The 22,636-nt window shown below is 37.6% G+C and overlaps 1 protein-coding gene across 1 annotated transcript in view; it reads right to left on the bottom strand.

Annotated features, from left to right (window-relative positions):
- The window catches only part of mbtps2.L (membrane bound transcription factor peptidase, site 2 L homeolog), a 31,580-nt gene that overhangs the window by 4,746 nt on the left and 4,198 nt on the right, over positions 1-22,636 (bottom strand). Inside the window, exons 3-9 of the mRNA XM_018246260.2 lie at positions 20,727-20,865; positions 19,930-20,033; positions 18,021-18,148; positions 13,820-13,938; positions 4,422-4,602; positions 4,202-4,296; positions 249-444 (exon numbers count right to left, since the gene is read on the bottom strand). Coding sequence (XP_018101749.1) covers positions 249-444; positions 4,202-4,296; positions 4,422-4,602; positions 13,820-13,938; positions 18,021-18,148; positions 19,930-20,033; positions 20,727-20,865 — 962 coding nt within the window. The remainder of the gene's footprint in view (positions 1-248; positions 445-4,201; positions 4,297-4,421; positions 4,603-13,819; positions 13,939-18,020; positions 18,149-19,929; positions 20,034-20,726; positions 20,866-22,636) is intronic.

Raw genomic sequence — 22,636 nt, 5'->3', positions numbered from 1 at the left:
ATTTTCAGGTCAGCCAACAGTGATTCAGTTTAAAATGCTTCATACATGCAATGTAACCTGATTCATATGGGCTGCATTATGGGGGACAAAATACCTGCTTAGGGTGTCATTGGCTTTGGGAGAGGTTTGGGCAGACTGCTGGCAGGCTTTGGGTAATATATCTTTTTCAGTACAGCTAGAATATTGTATCTGCTTACAGTATATACAGCTAGAAATCTGCTTTCATGACTCCTACAGCATTTACTCACCTGCATACTGTAAGTGCACAGGGTATCCAATGAATAACATATCTAATTGAGGGGAATGTTTCACTCGGATCAAGCGAGTTTGGTTCTCAATGGAAGGTACAGCACAGACACTGGCAGCATCGGTCTTCTGACAATCTATATTTGATCGACATTCTTGGCTGCTGTGTATAGACTTTCTTGCTGGTAGGCAAGCAAACTGCAATTGAATCACAGCGGCCAATCAATTTTTACCATTTCAATGACTACATTCGTTTAATAGACTTCCTAATTAAACTAGTGATTACAATAACTTAAATTCTTAAAAAAAAGGGACTCAATTAGAATTTTTGATTTGAAATGTTTTTCTCAAATTGACTAAAAATTTAGTCAATTGAAGAGGTTAGTACACCCAGTTAAAATAATGGAGTAGTACCTCCACACATGTATTTATATGCACATTTTTTCCATAAAGAATATCTTCCCCAGGGACAGAGAGAGAGAGTGAGTGTGTGGGGGTTTTTTTTCTTGAGGAAGATGACAAAGATGTGATCGAAACGTTGGAATTTATTTTGTCTCTTTATTAAATAAATTAAATCAGTTACTTTAACTGAGCCTGATAAAATATATATATATATATATATATATATATATATATGTGTGTGTGTGTGTAATTTGGATCTTCATACCTTAAGTCTACTAAAAAATCATGTAAATAAACCCAATAGACTAGTTTTGCTTCCAATAAGGATTAATTTGGATCAAGTACAAGGTATTGTTTTATTATTACAGAGAAAAAGGAAATCAATTTGAAAAATCTGGATTATATTTGATTACAATGGAGTCTATGGGAGATGGCATTTCAGTAATTCCGAGCTTTCTGGATGATGGGTGTGGGTGTGGGTGTGTGTAGTAATGTCTTGAGAAAGGCCCAGAACGGGACCAAAACGTTGACAATAAATTTTCTTTTCTAAACTGCATTATGAAGCCCTGGAGTGCGTCAATCTTGGGGAACTACTATATATATATATATATATATATATATATATATATATATATATATATATATATATATATATATATATATATATATATATATATATATATATATATATATATATATATATATATATATATATACACATGAATATCTTGCAAATTATATCCTTATAGACGGTGAGTTCTGATGTCATCAGTTATAAATGGTGAGTTCTGATGTCATTTCTGTCACATGACTCACTGAAACTTGTGTATTATAATAAATAAAGTACCCTCAGTTGCAAAATATGAGGATAATAGAAGTTACTTCGGAGTTCCATGAACTGTATAAAAGCACTCGGCCTTCTGCTTTGTGTTTTTAAATAGTCATGAAACTCCTTGGTTACTTATAATATCCTTATATTTTACAAGAGGGGGTACTTTATTCACTATATAAATATATATATTGAGTCAAAACCTCCATTATATATTTGTTCCTGTTTGTTTAGAGCTGAAGTATTTGTGTGAGACACAAATAATGTTGTTATGTTAACAGTCTCTCCTGGGAAAACTGCCACGTTTGATAAAAACAAGCCAACCAATTAAGTTTCCTAGCATCTCAACCAAATAATGACTTCTCAGCAAAGATTAACAAAGCAATAGAGAGGATTAGTGAAGAATTGTGTGGAGGGAATAAAATTGCACATTAGCGCTTTTGCAGCATCCATCCTACTTCTTGCTGGTCTATACTTTGCTGGGTGCTTGGACACAAAAGATCGGTACACAGACAGAGCTGATTTAAGTGTTGGTAAGATAGAAAGGATTAGTGCTTTGCATTTGAAATACGCAACAAAGCTTTATAAAAAAAACCTGCAATTTATCAAGGCAAGGTAATGGTTTGCAATACAGCAGTAGAAACAACAGTTAGATCTGACAGATAAATCAATGAAAACCACACACAAACAAACAAAATGAGTAATTCCATATTGTATAGTCACAAGAGCATTTTAATTTTATAAAATTATAAAAAAAATACAGGCATCAGAGACCAAAATATGGGCTGACACATCCTGTGCACTATACGCACAAAAATACAAATGCTCACTAGAGCTAGGAACTAGATAAGTAAAGGAAAGCTATAGCTTAAAAAAAAAATCAACCAGAAATTCCAAACTGAAGAGTTGCTGAACAAAAAGCTAAATAATTTAAAAAAATACAAAAAAATTGTCCTCCTGGCCTAATGCCAGTTCATTCTTACTGCAATTCCTTGAAAAACAAGAAATTCTATTTCCATTACTTCCAGTACAGTACAAAACGGGTCATGTAATAATTCACTCTAAGATACCCGGTTAGGATAGCTATACAGGTATGGGATCTGTTATCAGGAAACTTGTTATCCAGAAAGCTCAGAATTATGGAAAGGCTGTCTCCCATAGATTCCATTTTATACAAATAATCCAAATTAATAATTAAACAGTACATTGTAATTGATCCAAACTAAGATATAATTAATCCTTATTGGAAGAAGCAAAACCAGCCTATTGGGTTTATTAAATGTTTAAATGATTATTTTAGTACACTTATGATATGAAGACCCAAATTATGGAAAGATCCATTATCCGGAAAACCCCAGGTTCCGAGCATTCTGGATAACAGGTCCCATACCTGTATGGCTATAGCTTCAAGCATCCTTCATCATATAATGCCTAAATGGGACTGCACATTTACACCTGGTCTGCAATCCATAGCTTTCAATCACATTTTTGCTTTCATAGTTCTACCTGCTGCAGCTAGCTGAAAAAAAGCTCAAGAGTGATTAGTTGCTATGGGTTGCTATATGTTCCCTGGTGAATATCATGAATGTAGCTCTCTTATTGATATTTTATATGCTCATATAGACTTTAAGGGGGAGCTAAAAGTCAAATTTTAGACCTTTGTGAGCTTTTTTAGACCTCGAATGAAATCACAACTCAAATGGTTTCTAATTTAAGAAAAAACTCAAATGTAAAAAAACTTGAATCAGTGAATTCAAGTGGCAAAACCCAAATACTCGAATTGATCGAGTTTTCGGAGGTAAAAAAACTTGAATCTCTCAAATGTAAAAAAACTGGAACATTATGAAGGCTATTAACATCTTCAAATGGTTCAAGGGACCTCTGCCATTGACTTCTACGTGACCTTGACAGGTTTTAGATGGTGTATTTTTGGATTCAAGCAATTTCCAGGTTCGGGGTATAATAAATCTTGAAAAATTCAAGGTTTTCTTACCAAAAAAATCTATTTCTGACCAAAAAATACTCTCGCAAACTCAAATTTTTCGTGAAAAAACAACAACCTTTGATAAATAACCCCCTAAGAGTTATACAGGTATCCATATCCGGAAACCCATTATGCAGAAATGATTATCCAGTAAGCTCCGAATTACGGAAAGGCCGTCTCCCATAGGGGTAAATTTATCAAAGAGTGAAGTTCCCCCACTAGAGTGAAATTCCGCAGCTCTCCAATCATTTCTATGGGATTTTGAAAAGGCGTATTTATCAATGGGTGAAAGTGAAATTTCACCCTTTGTTAAATACGCCTTTAAAAACCCCATAGAAATGAATGGGAAGTGGCGGAATTTCACTCTAGTGGCGGAACTTCACTATTAACTTCACTCTTTGATAAATATACCCCATCGACTCTATTTTATCAAAATAAATCCAAATTTTTAAAATGTATTTCCTTTTTCTCTGTAATGATAAAACAGTACCTAGTACTTGATCCAAACTAAGATATAATTAATCATTATTGGAAGCAAAACCAGACTACTTTATTTAAGAGCACTTTCTGTACTAGTAGAGCCGAATTTCGAGTTTAACAACCGGAAATCAGGCTATTAAATTTACTAGGAGCCGCTTTTTAAAGAAAAAAAAACCCTTCTGATTTCTCTCCGATTTGCCTCGTAAGCCATTTAACTTAAAATAAACATACGTCTCAATGGCAGAAATGTCAACTCTTACCTGCTGTTGATTGCTGTTACTGTTATATGAGAAACATATGTCAGAAAGGCTATTGTTACTGCAGCATTCAATGGAACCATCCAGTCGCTTGTACACTAGAAGATGAAAAATGGTATCATTGCATAACATACATACTGCACTTCATATAACCCCAGCAAACAGAGAATGATATGGGCATTTGTGAAAGATAAACCATACACTGAATACACATATTCTGTACCTCTGCTGGGAAAGTGAAGTTGCTGAAGGGTGACTGTGTTTATACAATAACCGATCTGTGGCATCTGTGAGATCTCTGTAAGACATGCATGCCAGTCATCCACACCAGTCACCTGGCAGTCTTGCACTTGGGTGATCAGGTCTTCAACAAAGAGTCCTCTTGGTCCACTTGCAGGAGAGTCCTGTGCATAAATAACAATAAAGTATCATAAGGGTCAGGGCACAAGCTCAGATTCCGCCCGGCGACAACAATTAGTCTAAATATCCAAGACATCAAATGTTTAGGGGCTGAATTATCGGATCATACCGATAAAGACATACAAATATCTAGGGAGACCTTGGACAGTCTGAGTCAGGCCTCCAGGCAGACAACACTGGCTGGTAATATAAAAATCTATTATATTAGTCAGCAAAATGTATCAGTTCTATTACTTTTATCATGGCTGCGAACACCTAATAAAAACACGGGGTGCAGGTAAAGCAGTTTCGTTCTCTCGGTCCTATGTGTAACTTATTTATAGAGAAGAGTACAAAAGAGCACCTTCATACCTTCTGGGTTGAACTACAAACCCACCTTTGCACCAGGGAATTGTGTTTTTCTATATGTTGTGATTGAGGGATCCGAGCATACTAGGTATATAGATAAAAAGAGCAATTGCATGCTTATAAAATGGGCAGGAATGGCATCAAATAGATCTGACTTTTCTCCAATAACCAGGTGATTTATTAAATTGTGTAGCAGTGGTTATCATTGCTGGCTTCATTCCACCTTGTATTTAGGTGGGTGTCCAGCTTTAGTCTCCTAAATTCATAATGGAAGGCTATTTGGCTTGTTATCAAATTGAATAGTGTGCATGCAGGTCAAGAATGTAGTATAGATGTTGTATATAAATATATCTGAATATCTGCCTGTAAGTCACTAATTATATAGTATTGGCTCCATCCCTTTATTAGTAAAATATAATTAAAATGTATGCAATGCTTTCTTTTTATGGGGTGACATCATAATAAGTATTACAAAATGAAGCAGGTGAATGGATTTGAGTGCTGTGCAGAGGTATTACTGGTAGCTTTTTTTTCTTTCTTGTAATAAACAGGAGAGCTTTAGCAAGGAGTTGCTAAGCAATCTTTAAGTATGTCCCTGGGGTTGCTGGGTACTCTGGTTAATTAAATATAGATTAAAACAAAAAGGGAAAAGGGAAAAAAAAGAAAATGTTTTAATATCCTGGTTTTATTTACAATCTTCCATAATGTTTATGAATATACAGGTATGGGACCTGTTATCCAGAATGCTCGGGCCTGGGGATTTCCGGATAACATATCTTTTCGTAATTTGGATCTGTATACCTTAAGTCTACTAGAAAATAATTTAAACATTAAATAAACCCAATAGGCTGGTTTTGCTTCCAATAAGGATTCATTATATCTTAGTTTGGATCAAATAAAAGGAACTGATTTATTATTATTACAGAGAAAAAGTAAATCATTTTTAAAAATCTGTATTGAGTCTATGGGAGGGGTGGCCTTGCCGTAATTTGGATCTTTCTGGATAACAGATTTCCGAATATCAGATCCCATACCTGTATTTCCTAAAATATCTGTTATGGAGGGGCCTCAAAAAGCCATTATCATCATAATCACAAGGGGCTGACTCTACTGTTGCATTTTTAATCCTGCCCTATAGTTATTCAGCAGATCTAAAGGCAGATATTGATGCACCAGGCTGACATTTTTGTAATTTAAAAAGGCCAATAAGACTTGTTATGAAGGGTCCAAATCAGCAGCTAATGGCTTGTATCTGACCAGCTTAAGAGGAAGCATAACAATCTTTGTAAAATACATCATACGGGGTGCCTTCGCAGTAGTGAAATTGTCCATACAATTGCCGCAAGACTTCTATAACGAATCCCAGCTCTCTTGGGGGCTCCCCCTAGTCATAACCCAGAATATTTCACTGGGGTTTGATGGACAGGGGCAGTTTCATAATGGCTGCAAGTGTAAGTGCGTTAATCCAATTCCAAAAAAGGTGGCCTCTGTTTGTCTCAATTTCTGCCTTTAAACGACTGTATGTGCTACTTAGGAGATATTCTGTGCAGCACCACGGAACAGACATACCGTAGATGTTAAATCAATAACATTGTATTAGGAGAAACAGTTAAATCATTAAAAACTCTCAGTAAATCCCGATTTGCCTACAAGTATAATTTCAATTTGCTAAATGATCTCTTGCCTTTAGACGTCAGGTCAAAGACTGAAAACACCCCTACTGGTCTGTCATTGCTCCCAGAAAATATCAATGAAAGATGTGTTGCACACATAGTGGTGGCACTCATAACACTGCTCAAAAACCCCCAACCGAAGGACCACCTGTCATTGCTACGGCTGCTTTAGGCATAAATCACTACTGGAAGTGGTGACAAGTATTTGCCAATTAAGGCAGTGGCAAACACACCTAAAGCCCTACAGTCATAACAATAACAAGTTCCTCAAGTGACAGGGAATATTACGCACAAACAGAACCAACAATGCCCCAGGGATTTACAGTCAGGAGAGAGATTCTCCTTCTCTCTTGTTGTTTTTTGATATCTAAAAACAAATGTTTAGTAAATTCGGCCGACTTGCAGTGTTTACAGATAAACATTGTCATCAGACTGTATGGTTTTATCTCACATCATGGGAGTGGTAGTGCTACTGCATACATAGCCTGCTGCTTATGATATGTTTATATATGTATATGTTTATATGTGTATATATCTTAGTTTGGATCACATACAAGGCACTGTTTTATGATTACAGAGAAAAAGTAAATAATTCTTAAAAATTTGTATTATTTTGATAAAATGGAGTCTAGGGGGGATGGCATTTCTGTACTTTGAGGTTTTTTTGGATAACGGGTTTCCGAATAAGGGACCCCATACCTGTAGTAGTATTAACAACAAGAATTAGTTTTATATGCACACCGCCTATACGATAGAGGCCACGTTAGAATCAGAGCGGACTGAGGTTTAGGTGCAGAAGATGGTGAAGAAAACTACAAGACCAGAGCATAAGACCTATCTCTAAATAGCAAGTTGTTTAATACCTTTCCTTCTCATTTAAGGACAAAATTGCAGCCCTTAGAACGCCATATGCAAAACCAATCCAGCAGAGCTAACTGCACTCGGCTAATGAGTCGATTCTGGCACTTGAAGTCCATTATCGTCGTTCCACCACGTAGGCCACAAAAAATCCGGCCCTCGGTATCACAGAAGCTCTGTTCTAAAGCATTAACCCCCAAAAAAGTATTTTTGTAGTATATTTTTAAATTCAGTTTTGTAATATTGATTTATGGCTGTGTCCATAATGCTAGCATGACAGAGAGCAGTTGTATCGGCAATCTGACAGCCGCCCTACACTCTTATTAATGTATATATAGATCTGTATTCTTTTCAGTTTCAGATTAGTATACATGGTATTGTGCTAGCTTTCTCATTCAGGTTTGGGTAGCTTGTACCCATCCAAAACCAAAAGAGTATCAGGTTGCAAGCAAACAAATCATCATTCTCTAGCGCAGTTATTCTGAATCCTTTTCAGTTTATGTCCCCATTTTAGGTTCAAAATCTGTCCCTTAGCTTATGATAACATTACAGATCTACAGCATTATATCAGCCATTAAGACATACGGGGGAATGTAATAAAAGTCGGTAACAGAAAAACTATTCGCAATGCAAAAAGCTAACAAATTCTGCTTTGCGTGAATTTAATATAGCTTTTGAGAACCCGGAAACTGTTTTGCGACCACATCCGACAATTTGCAGTAAATGTAATAAAACTTCTTACTGAAAAAGTCGTTATGTTTGCTCCAAAAGATTACAACACCTTCAAGCACTTCTTAAGAGTGCGCAATTAAAATTCGCTGTGCGCAATTAAAATTCGCAATGCAATAACAGTTTAAGGAACAATATAACATTGCGAGATGTGGATTTTTATTCTTATTGGTGCGAATTGTTTTGCTCTTTGCGACTTTAATTACAATTCCCCCTCATAGTTCCAGAAATAAAAGAATAAAATAATTTTTTTATCCGAAATTGAAAAATAATGGACATTCAAACTTCGAGTTCAGGAGTACTTAGTAGAGCAAGTAGGCTTTCCCCCCCCCAAACCTCACCCTAACTGGACTTCAGGTTAAGCTGCCCCAACACCAGACCAACCTAGGAGGCAGTGATGTAACTAGAGAGGGGCGGGCCCTGGCGCGGGACGCGCTGCCGGGCCCCCCGCCCCCCTCCGTACACCCGGAACCGCCTGGGAATCGTGGCGTGTGAGCTGCCGGGGGGGCCCTGAGGGGGTGCGGGTCCTGCTCCCCCGGTAGTTACGCCACTGCTAGGAAGAGCAGCCCCATAGTTTGCAAACAACTTCTCTACAGTAGCTGTTTTCAGACTTTTTGGGTTCACATTAGCCTTCCTTATCTCATAAATATGTTACAGACAAATGAAAAGATTACTGTATCAGTCATGGATATCTAGGACAGAATGTCCCTCCAGTGTGGAACTTAATTAAACTTTATGCTAGGGTCCCAGGAGAATCTAGAACAGAAGCATTTCCCCTGTGTCTCAGACCATCCCCACTGTTCCAAAGGCTGCTTATTTTTCTTTTGTCTTCCTCCCCTGAGAAAACCCTTAATGGTTGGAACCTGTCTGTGCTAAATAAATTACCTTTTTTTTTTTTACATTAGGAGTACCCTGCTCTTGTTAAATATGTATAGGACCACAGATCTTTCTAGGAACCATCCCCCCTGTAGTGAGAACCCAGAGTTGTATTCATTTTTGTGATTAATGCTTCTCCAACAAACTCTATCATTACTTTGAGCCATAAAAGGATTTACATTAGTACTGCAATTTTATATTACAGCATATTCTTCTCTCTGTATGTATGTTTTCAGAACAGTTTATCTATAAAGTTTTATGCATACAATTTTAGAATATTAAGCATCACAGAATAGCAACGTCATAGCAGACATCAGCAGGTCCCAAAAGGCTGTAAAGTAACCCTAGCAAGCATGAAATGAAAGATTATGCGGTTGAAAAAAGATTAGTCAGTTAATATGACTGACCATCTGCATGACCTTTGGTAAATTCATCTGCGTTCAAGGAAGGATAATCTTAAATCCAGGCCTTTTAGGGGTCCTTGACTCGTTTATAGATTAAGTGTAAGAGCTGTCTGTTACAGGTTGCTGAATATATCATACTGCTGAAATAGCTTTCCAGATACTGCACAAAATGAACCCAAAACATAGCAAAAAACAAACAAAACCATAATTATAAAAGCATGCATCCTAATATTTGTGTGTGTGAGACTGAGAGAGGAGAAATACATAACAGAGTCAATGTGTATTGTATATAAAGTTATTTATTAGACGTACAGACATGGCATGTGTTATCCAGAATGCTCGGGATCTGGGGTTTTCCGGATAACAGATCTTTCCGTAATTTGGATCTTAAATCTACTAGAAAATCATGTGAACATCAAATAAACCCAATAGGCTGGTTTTGCTTCCGATCAGGATTAATTATATCTTAGTTTGGATCAAGTACAAGGTAGTTTTATTATTACAAAATCGTTTTTAAAAATCAGGATTATTTGGATAAAATGGAGTCTATGGTAGATGGCCCTTCCATAATTTCTGGATAATGGGTTTCTAGATAACAGATCAAATACCTGTATATCATTTTAATTTTGTTTCTTTATTCTTCTACAGGTATGGGATCCGTTATCCTGAAAGCAGTTTTCCAGAAATCTCCGAATTACGGACAGGTTATCTCCTAATCAAATATTGATATTTTTAAAAATGATTTTTTTTTCTCTGTAATAATAAAATAGTTCCTTGTACTTGATCCAAACTAAAATACTGTATATAATCTCATTGGATTTATTTTATGTTTATTTAATGATGTTTTGTAGACTTAAGGTATGGAGACCCAAATTACAGAAAGGCCCCCTTATCTGGAAACCCCCAGGTCCTGAGCATTCTTGAAAACAGGTCCCATACCTGTATAATATACAAGAGCCATGAATATCCTGTATATTATATCCTTAAAAACAGTGCTTAGTGATGCCATCAATTCTAATTGCCGCTAAGCCATGTCATTTGTCACATGACTCACTAAAGGTATGGGAGTAAAGGTATGGGATCCATTATACTGTAGGGAAACCCGTTATCCATAAAGCTCTGAATTACGGAAAGGCTGTATCCCATAGATTTTCTTTTTCTCTGTAATAATAAAACAGTACCTTGTAGATGATCCAAACTAAGATAGAATTAATCCTTATTGGAAGCAAAACCAGCCTATTGGGTTTATTTAATATTTACATGATTTTCTAGTAGACTTAAGATACAAATTACGGAAAGATCTGTTATCTGGAAAACCGCAGGTTCCGAGCATTCTGGAGGTCCGATACCTGTACTATTATACATAAGTTTCAGTAAGTTTTGCCTTTATATGCTCATGGAAGTCCTCAGTGACTTATAATATTATTATATTTTACAATAATGGTACATTATTCACTATATAATGCTGATCATACTCTGGCTTATACACTGTAATATTTCTGCCCCTTTCATAACAATCAAAACAACTTGTGTCCTGTCTGTGTTTTAAGAGCTTTGGGGGCCCTGAGTATATTTTCTCACTTTGGCTTACTGAGCCAGTTACTGTGCAATAATTTGATTAATCTTCAAGCCTTTTTTTGTTACAATCCTAAGATTTATGAGTCAGATATTGATCTTGCTTGCACAGTGAGAAGCAGGACCATTCTTCATATACAAGCGCACAGTTCAGCAAACCTGTCACCCGGACATAAAAATCTGTATAATAAAAGTCCTTTTTAAATTAAACAATTCATAGCTATTGTAAAAACATTTAAAAATCTCAGCTGTCAATCAAATATTTCCAGCCCCTCCTCTATGCCTTACTTTCACTTCCATTCACTTACTAGATATCACTACACTCCCCACTAGAGTCCAGCGAGGAACCAATTTCTAAGACCCGGACCCGAAGCCCGCGACCAAACTGCAATCCACATATTAAGCCACTTTGATCCGCTACCCGACCTGGACCTGCAACGGCCTTATCTGCAACCTGACCCGCAACCCACTGACCACCATCAAACAGGAAGTGATGGTGCTGCAAACCGGATGTTATGCCATCAAAAGTGGGCGGGGCAGAAACCTGTTTTGTAAAACTTTAAAAGGAGTAAAATATAGACAATAATACATAAGATAAGACATTTCGATGTGACCCGCAATCCAACGAGCAATCCAACGAGCAGCATCTGAAAATCCTTCCCTCATTCTGCAGTGTGCCTGCTTTTTTTGCGGGTACCCGACCCGCTGAAGGACTCTACTCCCCACATTCCCCCTCTCTCGTTACCATTTAATTGTGTAGCCAGAGCATGGGGATGGACATCATCAGGTTCCCCATTCTGGCACACAAGAAAGATTTTGAGATGATGCAAGGCTTTCCTTAATTCTGAATTCCCAGACTGAAGGAAACAAGATTCAAATTAGGAGTTGGAATAATTTTTTCGGGTGACAGGTCCCCTTTAACATAGCTATCGCTAATAGTTATCTTCCCAAAAGTACGAGGGAACAGCTTAATGTTTGCACACAACATTTCATCTCAGTGTGTTTGCATTTGTGCATGTGACCAAACTAGATTTTGCTGCTTTATTAAAGAATGGCTCTACAGTCAATAAGCCAACCCTTCAGGCACTATTCAAGTAAATGAAATACATATGTGAAAATAAATGAATAATACTATATACGGAAATAATAGCAGACAAGAGCAAAGAACACAAGGCCTTTGGAAGTCTGGTGCAATTCTGTAAACTTAAAGGGGACACAGCATAAAAAAAACTAAAACTGAAATATAGTTTCCTCATTGAAAATTAAGACTGTACCCAATATTATATTTTAATAAAAAAATATTTTTTATTTTATAAAAGGCAATTTTTTACTGTGTTTCCTCTTCTACCTGCTACTCAGTGCCTGACTTGCAATAAGTGGCCATTCAAAGAGCAGGAAAGCATCACACATGTGTTAGAAGCCTAGGAAGCTGTCCATAAATATATTCTAAAGCTGGCCATAGAGGCAAAGATCCGATCGTACGAATCATCGTACGATCGGACTTTCCCATCTCCCGACCCGCCACTAACCATTCAGATCAAAGTCTTACCAGTCAGATTAGTAAAAGAACAGATCAGCAATGTTCTGCCCCTGACAGCAATCGTACGATATCTATGTCCAACCAAAGCTAGTGACAGTCTCCCACTGAAAATCGTACGATCGGCAATACACGCAGAGATATTATTGGCAGCTGAAATTTTCTAACCTGTCCGATCGACCAAACGACCGATCTCTGCCGGACGAAAAATGTCGGGACTCTCCACACACGTTCCGAAAATCGTACGAATCCTCGATTCGTACAATCAGATCTTTGCGTCTATGGCCAGCTTAAGTCTTATTAAATTGGGGAAACTGTATTTAAGGTTTGATTAATGCAGCAATGGAGTATAGCTGCATTTAATCCATAGTACTGCATTAATGGCATATACATTCTGCTGGACAAACCTAAATTTAAACGGAACAGTGGGAGCCTAGATATACTGTAAATATGCAGCCATTCCAATATATTTATTTAACCAGATGTGCACACAGACATTTGGAATTACAATGTAGCAAGAAGAAAATTAGGTGTCCAAATTATTTATGGTTTCTTTCATTCATATTCGTGTTCCAAACACTTCTATAATATTTAAAGAATTGATCTGTTTTCTTTGTTATTATGGTGCTTTTATCAGTCCTCTCCTCCTGTTTATGTGCCATTCTCATTTATTAGATGCACCCACAGTTAAATTACAAATAAATTATACTCCATTCAAGTATGGATGTTTCAGGACTCGAACTAGAGGCTGACAGATGCCTTGTACCCAGCTTGGGGGAGCGTGTTCTTGGGGGGAGGGTTTGTATGGTTTCCATCTGCTCCCACCTCATTGAGCCCGCTGCAAATAGAACTAGGTATGGCGAACTGCAGATGAACAAGGGGTGCTGGTGGCAAGACAACTCGGTTGTGTCAAACGATTGTCTCTGATGTGCTTTAACCCTAACCTGTTGAGTTGGGCAGGATTTTTTTTGCCATCACAACAGAGAGATGCATTATGTAAGTTTTAAAGGCAAACCGAGCGCTGGGAAATTTTCTCTTTTTGTAACCAATCAGCAATTAGCTTTGGTCAGTTGATAATAAAGTACATGTTTTGTCTCCATGGGTTACTTCGCTGGTGCAAATTTTCCCAGTCTTAGCAGACAAGCCCCAAAATTATTTTAAAATTTCAGTTCTATTTCAAACAAAAAAAAAGCTTGCTTACCTCTACAACTTCCGTGACAAGAGCACCAACTCCTGTGTAGTAGAATGGAAACAGAAGAGCAGGGAGAGGTAACAGAATTAAGATTCCTAAAATGCCAAGAACGAAGTTGTGCCAGACTCCTGCAAAATAAAATCACAGTGATAATAATTAGAATCATCTTGTAATTAAGTTAAACTGATATAAAGGGACAGAAATGCTGCCGCTTCAGACCAATGCAATCACCCTGGCGTCCATATGAAAACGACATCAGATCAATCAGGGGATTTTAAATGAGGATCCATTTTCAATGCTCCCAGAATTGGATTAATGCAGAATTAGTTATATTTCAAATGGGAACGAGGCCTAGAAAATAAACAGAATAAAGCATATCCAGAGGCTTTAAGCTTATATCTTCTCTGAATCCACTTAAAACCATTGAAATGATTATGCACTCACTAATTAGTGAAACATGACCTATTCCAAAAAGAAATGTGTACGATAAGCTTCCAAAGCCATTCTCCATGGGCCAAGGGTGATTTTTGTGTTTGGGGAGACTATTTAACCCTTTACTTACCCAGACACTTTGAGCATACCTCTCTGCTTATTTCACATATACACAGAAAGAGCAATTATTGTGCTGGCAGTTAGGTCCCTGGTAGTGAATGCTCTAGAATTGAATATCCGGGGCAGGTATATGAGTGACGGAAGCTGTTCTAGTTTTTATGATGAGTCTCTGGTTGTAGCCAGTAATAAATAAACAAAATGCCAAGGAATTTCTTTGCCTATGGCTAGTGGCAAGATGGTGTAGATACAAGACACACCAGCACAACATGGATAATTCTAGCAGGATTTGACCTTGCTCGTTTATTTGCGGATGCAACGTTTCGGGGCGCAACCCCTTTCTCAAGCATGGGTAAGTGTAGGGCTCATTTCCCCTGAATAAGACACTGTTGCTTTGAAAACACTGACAACAAAGGGGAAACTTGGAATCTAATTATCTACCTTGCAAGGACCAGACATGGAGTAGCTTCAATTTTCCCTTTTAATATCCATTTTATTCAAATAAAACCCACTATATGGCTTTGCCTGTCTAGGGATATTGAGAGGTGTAGTTGAACACTAGATGGGGCTGCAGGATGAATCTTGTAAGTACATAGATTAGAAGGAGGCAGTATACAGTGCACATTGAGGGTGAGGGGTAAAGGCATAGAATTTCTACCATATAATAATGTGACATCAGTTATCATTTTAGGACATTATTCAACAAAAAGCACTGGATATCGGCACCACAAGGACAGAGTGGCTACTGACTGCCCAAGTGTACCCAAGACACATTGTGTTGCAGCTATCCTATCCTATGGGGAACCCTCCTGTCTGAGCTTGTACAATTAGAAGTGCCTCAGCAACCAAGCTGGCCATTTATTGGCTCTGGGAGACAAGCAGGGTATGCTAGCTAAACCAACCTACAATCCTATACTGCTGCCTTACCATCCCTAACCTAATGCTTATCCTATTTTATTTAATCTTACCAGCCTACCTAGCTGTTTGTTATTGGATTCTGAGTGGGAACTCACACAAGCACCGAGAGAACATAAAAACTCCTTACAGAAAGGGCCCAGGTTGGAATTGAACCAGGACTACCATCTGGTTATCTCTCCTCATAGTATGACATCATCATGATAATGTCACATGACACTTTCAATGCTGCTTTAATGTTGCCTCAACAGCACAAACCGCTTTACATTTGCGTGAACAGCTCTGAGGCTGAGAGAATCCCAAAATACAGTATTAAAGGAGACACGAGGAGACCTATTTATCAAAATTCGAAATTGTGAATATTAGAGTTTTTTTGTTCATTTGAATAAACTTGAAATTGTAGCAAACTTGATTATGTACTGTATGATGAGAAAAATGTAAATCTAAAAAACATGATCAAATAAAATCCATGGGGGAAAATAAATTAATAAATCTTGCAGTAATCACAGGAGACATAGGGCAGTATTCAGTCAGGTTGGGAGCAGAGACAGGGCGGGACTAAATCACACTCTCTGTCCTGGGTTGATGTTTAAATGCTCTAATTCCATTTATCTTCTGTTATTCTCAGCACCCTGGCTGCACCTAGAGAAAAAAATCTAAGATGGCCATGTGTTCCACTGTGGAATGCACAACCATCTTAAGACTTCATCATCTTTTTTTTTTTTTTTACAGGAGCCAGGCAGAGGGAGAGTGAGAGACAAGCAGCATATGAGCAGCAAGAGGAAGAATTTTGGTGTTGGTATTCTGCTTGTGCAAGTGTAGGTGAGGTAATGCTTTCAATCTGTCCATTTCTACATTCATCTTACTGGCATGTCTGGAACTAATAGAGTGATCAAAAGTAAAAGGGTTTTTGTTGGTCTGTACAGCTCGACGAAGTTGTATGTTGTATTTCCATATAAGTTGCTCTGTGCCAACAACTCCACAGTGCCAATAAATCAGAAAATAGTAAAAAAAAAAAGCAAGGAGATATCCAGCAAAACTTTTATTCCAGATTGTGGTTCTCCTTCTGTTTTTACTATTTTCTGATTTACTGGCTAATGGAGTGATCATTGGCTATTACTTCAATAATTATACTGCCTTGTCTGGAGTTAATGGAGTGCTTATTGGACATTTTTCAGTGATCTTACTGGCATGTCTGGGGTTAATGAAGTGCTCATTGGTCATTGATTACACTCGCATATCTTGGAGTTAATATGCTCGTTTTCAATTTTCTGTAGTAATTATTCTAGCACTTTGTGGAATAGAATGTGCATTGTCCATTTTCTGTAGTCATTATACTGACACATCTGGAGTTAATATGCCAATTTTCCAATTTTTTTTGTATTATGAAAAAGGGCTCAACTGGGGTTAATATGCTGATTATCTATGTAATGTAGTAATTATACTGGCACATCTGGGGTTAATATGCTGATTATCCACACTGCTGTCTGCCTGAATGTATAATGCTGACTGTAAATTCTGGTGTAGGAAGAAGAATGGTCAGGGTTTCTATGTTTTGGGCCAGGGCCCCTGGTTCCATTAAAAGCCAACTTTAATGCTACAGCGTACAATGACATTCTTGACTGTTTCCTGCTTCCTGCATTGTGTTCACAGTTCAGGGAAGATTTTTTTTAATAATAAGAACAATAATGCCTCTACATAGAACGACCGATTCCAAATATCTCACTGAACTGTAAGAAAACAGATCTTGCTTGCCCTCTAATGGATACATGCTTGAACTGCAGGGACAATACACTCAAACTGCAAAAATATATGTATTTATATTTATGTGGCATTATTTGTAAGTGACTTACAGTTGATTTACACTCAAACTACAAAAATATATGTATTTTTATTTATGTGGCATTATTTGTATGTGACTTACAGGTGATTTACACTCAAACTGCAAAAATATATGTATTTTTATTTATGTGGCATTATTTGTATGTGACTTACTACAAAAATACTAACACACACATACAAGTGTATATCATTTTGAGCACACCAATGCAAGAAGACATATAAAACGGCTCATACGTGTACACAAGTTCAGTTGTGGTCTCAGCTGCACATAAAACCACTTTCATTAAAGGCAAATGTGTTTTTTGAACTTCCGTATAGTTGTGGTCAGCGCCACTCGCACACCAATAGAAAGAGGGACAAAAAGATGTTTTGACCATGCCCATTTTTGTGGCCACACCCCTAATTACCAAGTTCATTTTACAAAATTTGTCAGGTTATGAAAGTTTGAACATATTTCTGTGGTTTTTATGTGTTATTACAGTTTTGCTAATGAAGGTGAATTGCCCTTTAGGGAACACGCTAAGATTCGGGGAGATTTAGTCGCTGGCGACAAATCGCCTCTTCCTAGGGCAGCTAATCTCTCCGAAAAGCCTTCCTGTCGGCTAGAATCGAAATCGCCAGCAGGATGGCTTCGTTTCCAAAGCCGTCTCACGAGGAAACTTTGGGCGACTTCGGAAAACGAATCGCTCCGAGTGCCATGCCGCCGGCGATTTAGATTCTAGCTGGCAGGAAGACTTTTCGAGGAGAAGGCCCGTAGAAGAGGCGAATAATAGCTTAACTAAAGTATGGAATCTTTACTTTCAAGCATTTCCAGAATACAGGTTCTTGGATATTATTCAGACATGCATAAATCAGTTATTTAAAGAAATATTGAGTAAATAAAGTAGAGAGAATTATAATCTACCTGCACAAAATATCCGCAACTGTTGCACAGGGGAAACCAGTTGTAGGTGAGTCGTGAAAAGATCAACAAATGCTCCAGGGTACACGATGAAGATAAACATGCCAAAGCCATTAAAACGCACGGTTTCTCTTAAAAGAAAATTACATAGATGAATATCAATTGCCAAGTACATTGTAACAAAGAATACACCAATGCAGGATTACTTTTAGATCCAATACCACCCTCAAATTTTAAATGAGAGAATCATTATTACTTCTAGGGTCCAAATTTAACCATGCTGTTGCAAATGAAAAAGAGGAGGAGGATGACCCGATTGCAGAAATCAACAGCAAAAGTTTTTTTTATCGCTTACGCAAAATGTTTCAGGCAACAGAAAAACTGCACTACAGTCCGAAACATAAAAGCACTTACCGTTTAATCCTGCTATCGGGCCTTCCACTCTATTTTATCTATCTATGAGGGCCTGGACAGAGACAACCTGGGAGGAAGAGAACCTAAAAGGTATATGAAGTAGGTGGCAGCTGGGATTCAGTTTGAACACTGTTGGCAAGTGATCAAATATACAACAGAATCTTACACTGTCACATAATATTCTTTGAAATAATACAAAAGATTATGGAGATCATGGCCCCTTGGGTTTGATATGTGATTAATGGGCCTCTAGTTGGGTAAAGAAATCTGTCTCTCTCACACCCTTGTGTGAGATAATATTAGTGCTGTCTGGTGCACAATGGTAGAGGTCCGGCAACCCCAAATCCGGCAACTTGATAAAGGGGCCTGACCCCTAAACGTTGCACTGCTATATCGCAATAAATGTGCAAGGTGTTCCTTGCTTGCATCAGTTCTGTGTGCCTCTGGATTGCTTGACCTCTAGTTGGGTAGAACAGACCAGCTCACTTATCACAAAGAAAAGATGCCTGAAGTTTATTATGAAGGTACAGGTATGGGACCTGTTATCCAGAATGCTTGGGACCTGGGGTTTTCCGGATAGATCTTTCTATAATTTGGTCTTCATACCCTAAGCCTACAAGAAAACCATGTAAACATTAAATAAACCCAATAGGCTGGTTTTGTTTCCAATAAGGATTTATTATATCTTAGTTTGGGTCAATTACAAGGTACTGTTTTATTTTTTCAGAGAAAATTTATTTTTAAAAATTCAGATTATATGGATAAAATGGAGTCTATGGGAGATAGGCTTTTCATTATTCAGCGCTTTCTGGATACTGGGTTTCCAGATAACGTAACCCATACCTGTACTTTTAACCTAAAGAGAAGGCACTACCTTTGCTAGCTTTTTTAATTGATAAGGTTATAGGTGAGTCTGCATGATGCGGTCTTAATATATGTTGCACTGTATTGGCAACAGTGTAAATATTAATATTGTGTGTTGGATGATTTGTGTATTGTGTCTGCTACAATTGGAAGATGAACATACTCCACATGATTTGTGTTAACGGATATTGCGTAACAAATGAGTGTTTTGATAAACTTTATCAGTCCATTGCACTTGGGATGTATGTTATAACACTACTACCTCTTAATACTACCGAGTAGAATGCCCTGTTACATTAGCCATGTACCGGGGACATTGTACCTCTATTTGGACCATCAGTTTTACCCTCATAATGGGATAACAAATACACTAGTGATTTATACTTAGCTGATAATTAGCTTGTGGCTTGTCTGCTGTGAGTGATAAAGCTAAAATTGGAAGCTGAGACAGAGATACTTTCATAGAAGCTTAATGGAAATAAAGTAAATTGATAATATACATTTTGATACATAATTATTTCCATTAGACAAACATATAGGGAGCATTTACATTCTTAAATACTGATGTAAACAAAGAGCACTGTTTGAGTACTGGTGGATACAGAATGAACTGAATAAAATAGTATCCAGTTACCTTACGGCTGCTACTCCATGTCCCATTTCATGTAGAACTCCACTGATGAAGATCGCAGAGAAGAAATATGACAGCTGGCTGATGGGCAGATTTACACCAGGCACCTGTTTCAGTAGGCATGACAACAGAACCAAATACAGGATCAGAGACACTACTCAACAAATGCAATATATCAACCTGGGCACCAGCTGTAAGGTAATATGAGCTTGACCGTCTAGGCAAGGCCATCTCTTTCTCTACCTATTCAATATACTGCTTATGTTTTCTTATCGGGAACCATTTTCAGTATAGGGACTATCTGGGATTTGTCTTCACTGGAAAAAAAATGAAACGTTTTCTTGATATTTACTACAGGCAAAATGACAATTATTCAGATCTCCCTTGAGCCTACCAGAATACATTACCCCTCAAAGAAGAACGTGAGTTGTAATCACTGAAGGGTGATAATGACAGGCACCCCCCCAGTGTCCCTAGGGCAGGCAGTAAAGACATAGCCCCATTGAGGCCTGCACCTTTCTAATTGCACATCTTAACTGATGGAGATAGTTAGCGGATGGGAGGTGGATGCCTATGTGCCTCCCCCGCTTCATCTAAGACAGAGTGCAGCTCTCTATTTAGTGGGTTAGTAGCAGGTCTCTGTGCTCTGAAACAGAGTTTGCCCAGGAGCAGTAACCCATAGCACCCAATCAATGGGTAGAATATACTAGTCATCTGTTTAAAAGCAAGCATCATATTGGTTGCTGTGGGTTACTGCTACTGGGCAAACGTAATAATTTTAATTAGGTATAATGTCTCACCACAACTTGCAGCATGCGATCATTCTGGGTGGCTGGGCTCTCAGCCATCATCTGATTCAGAGTCTGCACGAGTGTTTTACCCAGAAGAAACATGGAACCAAACATTGCGATGATTCCAAACACCATACCTAATGTAAACCTGAAAATAAACAGGACAATATAGATCATAAAATAGTCTGGCACAAAGAGCCTAGCACCATGGTGGCAGTGCAGTAGATTATAAAATGACAGACACAGAAAACTGTATGCAACCCTATAAGCAGCAAGCACAGAAAGGCACAGTCCTAAGTTGCTAATGCTTCTATGGTTCTTGTTTGCCTTGCCTGAACCTGCTGGCCATCTGCCTGTTTTTACGCACAAAATACATACTTTTTTCAGCTCTGCCAGATATTCTGGGATAAGTTAACCTTCAAAATAATGAATTAAGTTACAATAACACCATCTGCTGGTTGATTTCTGACCATTCTGACCACCAAGTAGTCAAGAAAGTTGTCAGAAGAAAGAAAGAGGCTGCTCTAATGTTCTTCTGCTTAAGAAACAGGTGAGAAAGGTTTCTAATTTGTATTTCCTAAGCAGAAGGACACCAGAGCAGCCTCTTTCTCCTGACAACTTCCTTGACTACTTGGTGGTCAGAATGGTTGGAAACTGACCAGCAGGTGGCACTTTTGTAACAAAATTCATTAATTTTAACAGTACACATATCCCTTAATATCTTGGTATAAAAACAAAATAAATAATGAATGTACATTACAAAAGTGCTTAGAATAGCACAATCATCAATTTTACAGTCACTTAATTTAAAGGTTTACTTATCCTTTTTGCTTTGTGTTGTTAAGTATGTGTTCTTGCCTTTAAAAAAATCAATGTAAGTTATTAGTGGAACAGGTATTTTGGCCCCTTTTTGATTATGTTTTTATTACATTTACATTATGTATTTTAGACTGCTTAGTGTGTGGATTTGCACAAAATACTTCTGCAAAGACTTGTGTCCAGAAATCTGCATATAGAAAAAAAGGATAGCTCAAAATGAAAACCTGAAAATGTATGTTTTTGTGGGGTGTCTTGGGGTAAAAGTATCTTAGTTAGAAAAACTGCATGCAGAATATCCAGAACCATCCCATAAATTTTCAGTTATACCCTGTATTTTGTACGTTTTCTTCCACCCGAGACCCTACAATGACCCAATTCCACTTCCATTAGCCTGTATTTATAGTCACACTCCCACCCATTGCCATCACAGATGGGCTGGTTGTGAGCGGGTTTATAGAAACAGCTGATCCACTGGGTCAGGTTGGGCACAGGTTGGGAGCTGGTGGTTTAGGTTTGGGTGCAGTTTAAAAAAAACAGTTAACCTGCGCATCACTAGAAGGTAAGTTTTTTTATTATTTAATATTCTTTGTAGGGGTATATCACAAGGACTGATAAACTGAAAGGTGTACACTAAGGGGGTTATTTACTAAATTCTGAATGCAAAAATCCCGAAAAAATTCGTTATTTTTTTTTTATAAAAAAAAAATCAGACTTTTTAAAATGTTTTCAGAATTTATTAAACCCAGAGGATGGAAAAGTCTTTATCTGAAAATCCGGCATCTCATACCTGTCAAGGTTGCATATAAGTCAATGGGAGAAGTCTCAGTGATTTTTTGATGTACGCTGGGTTTTGGGCAAAACCTCCCTAGTTTTCTGAGTTTTCGGGTGAAAATTATGAAAAACTGTGAAAAAGTCGAAATATTCATGAAAATCTGATTTTTTCTCGCGAAGCAAATTGTGAGATAAATTCAGACTTTGTTAAATAACCCCCTAAGAGGTTCCCCCTTCAAATTCTCATTTGGAATTGCCATTATGCACTGCTTTTTTTTAGGGGTAATTGGTGATTGCACATTTATATACACCCAAACCATTTGCTTTAT

Source organism: Xenopus laevis, chromosome 2L, assembly GCF_017654675.1.
Source record: "Xenopus laevis strain J_2021 chromosome 2L, Xenopus_laevis_v10.1, whole genome shotgun sequence".
Classification (NCBI taxonomy): Eukaryota; Metazoa; Chordata; class Amphibia; order Anura; family Pipidae; genus Xenopus; species Xenopus laevis.
Note: the sequence above shows the minus strand (reverse complement) of the source record. Positions and strands in the feature narration are given on the sequence as shown.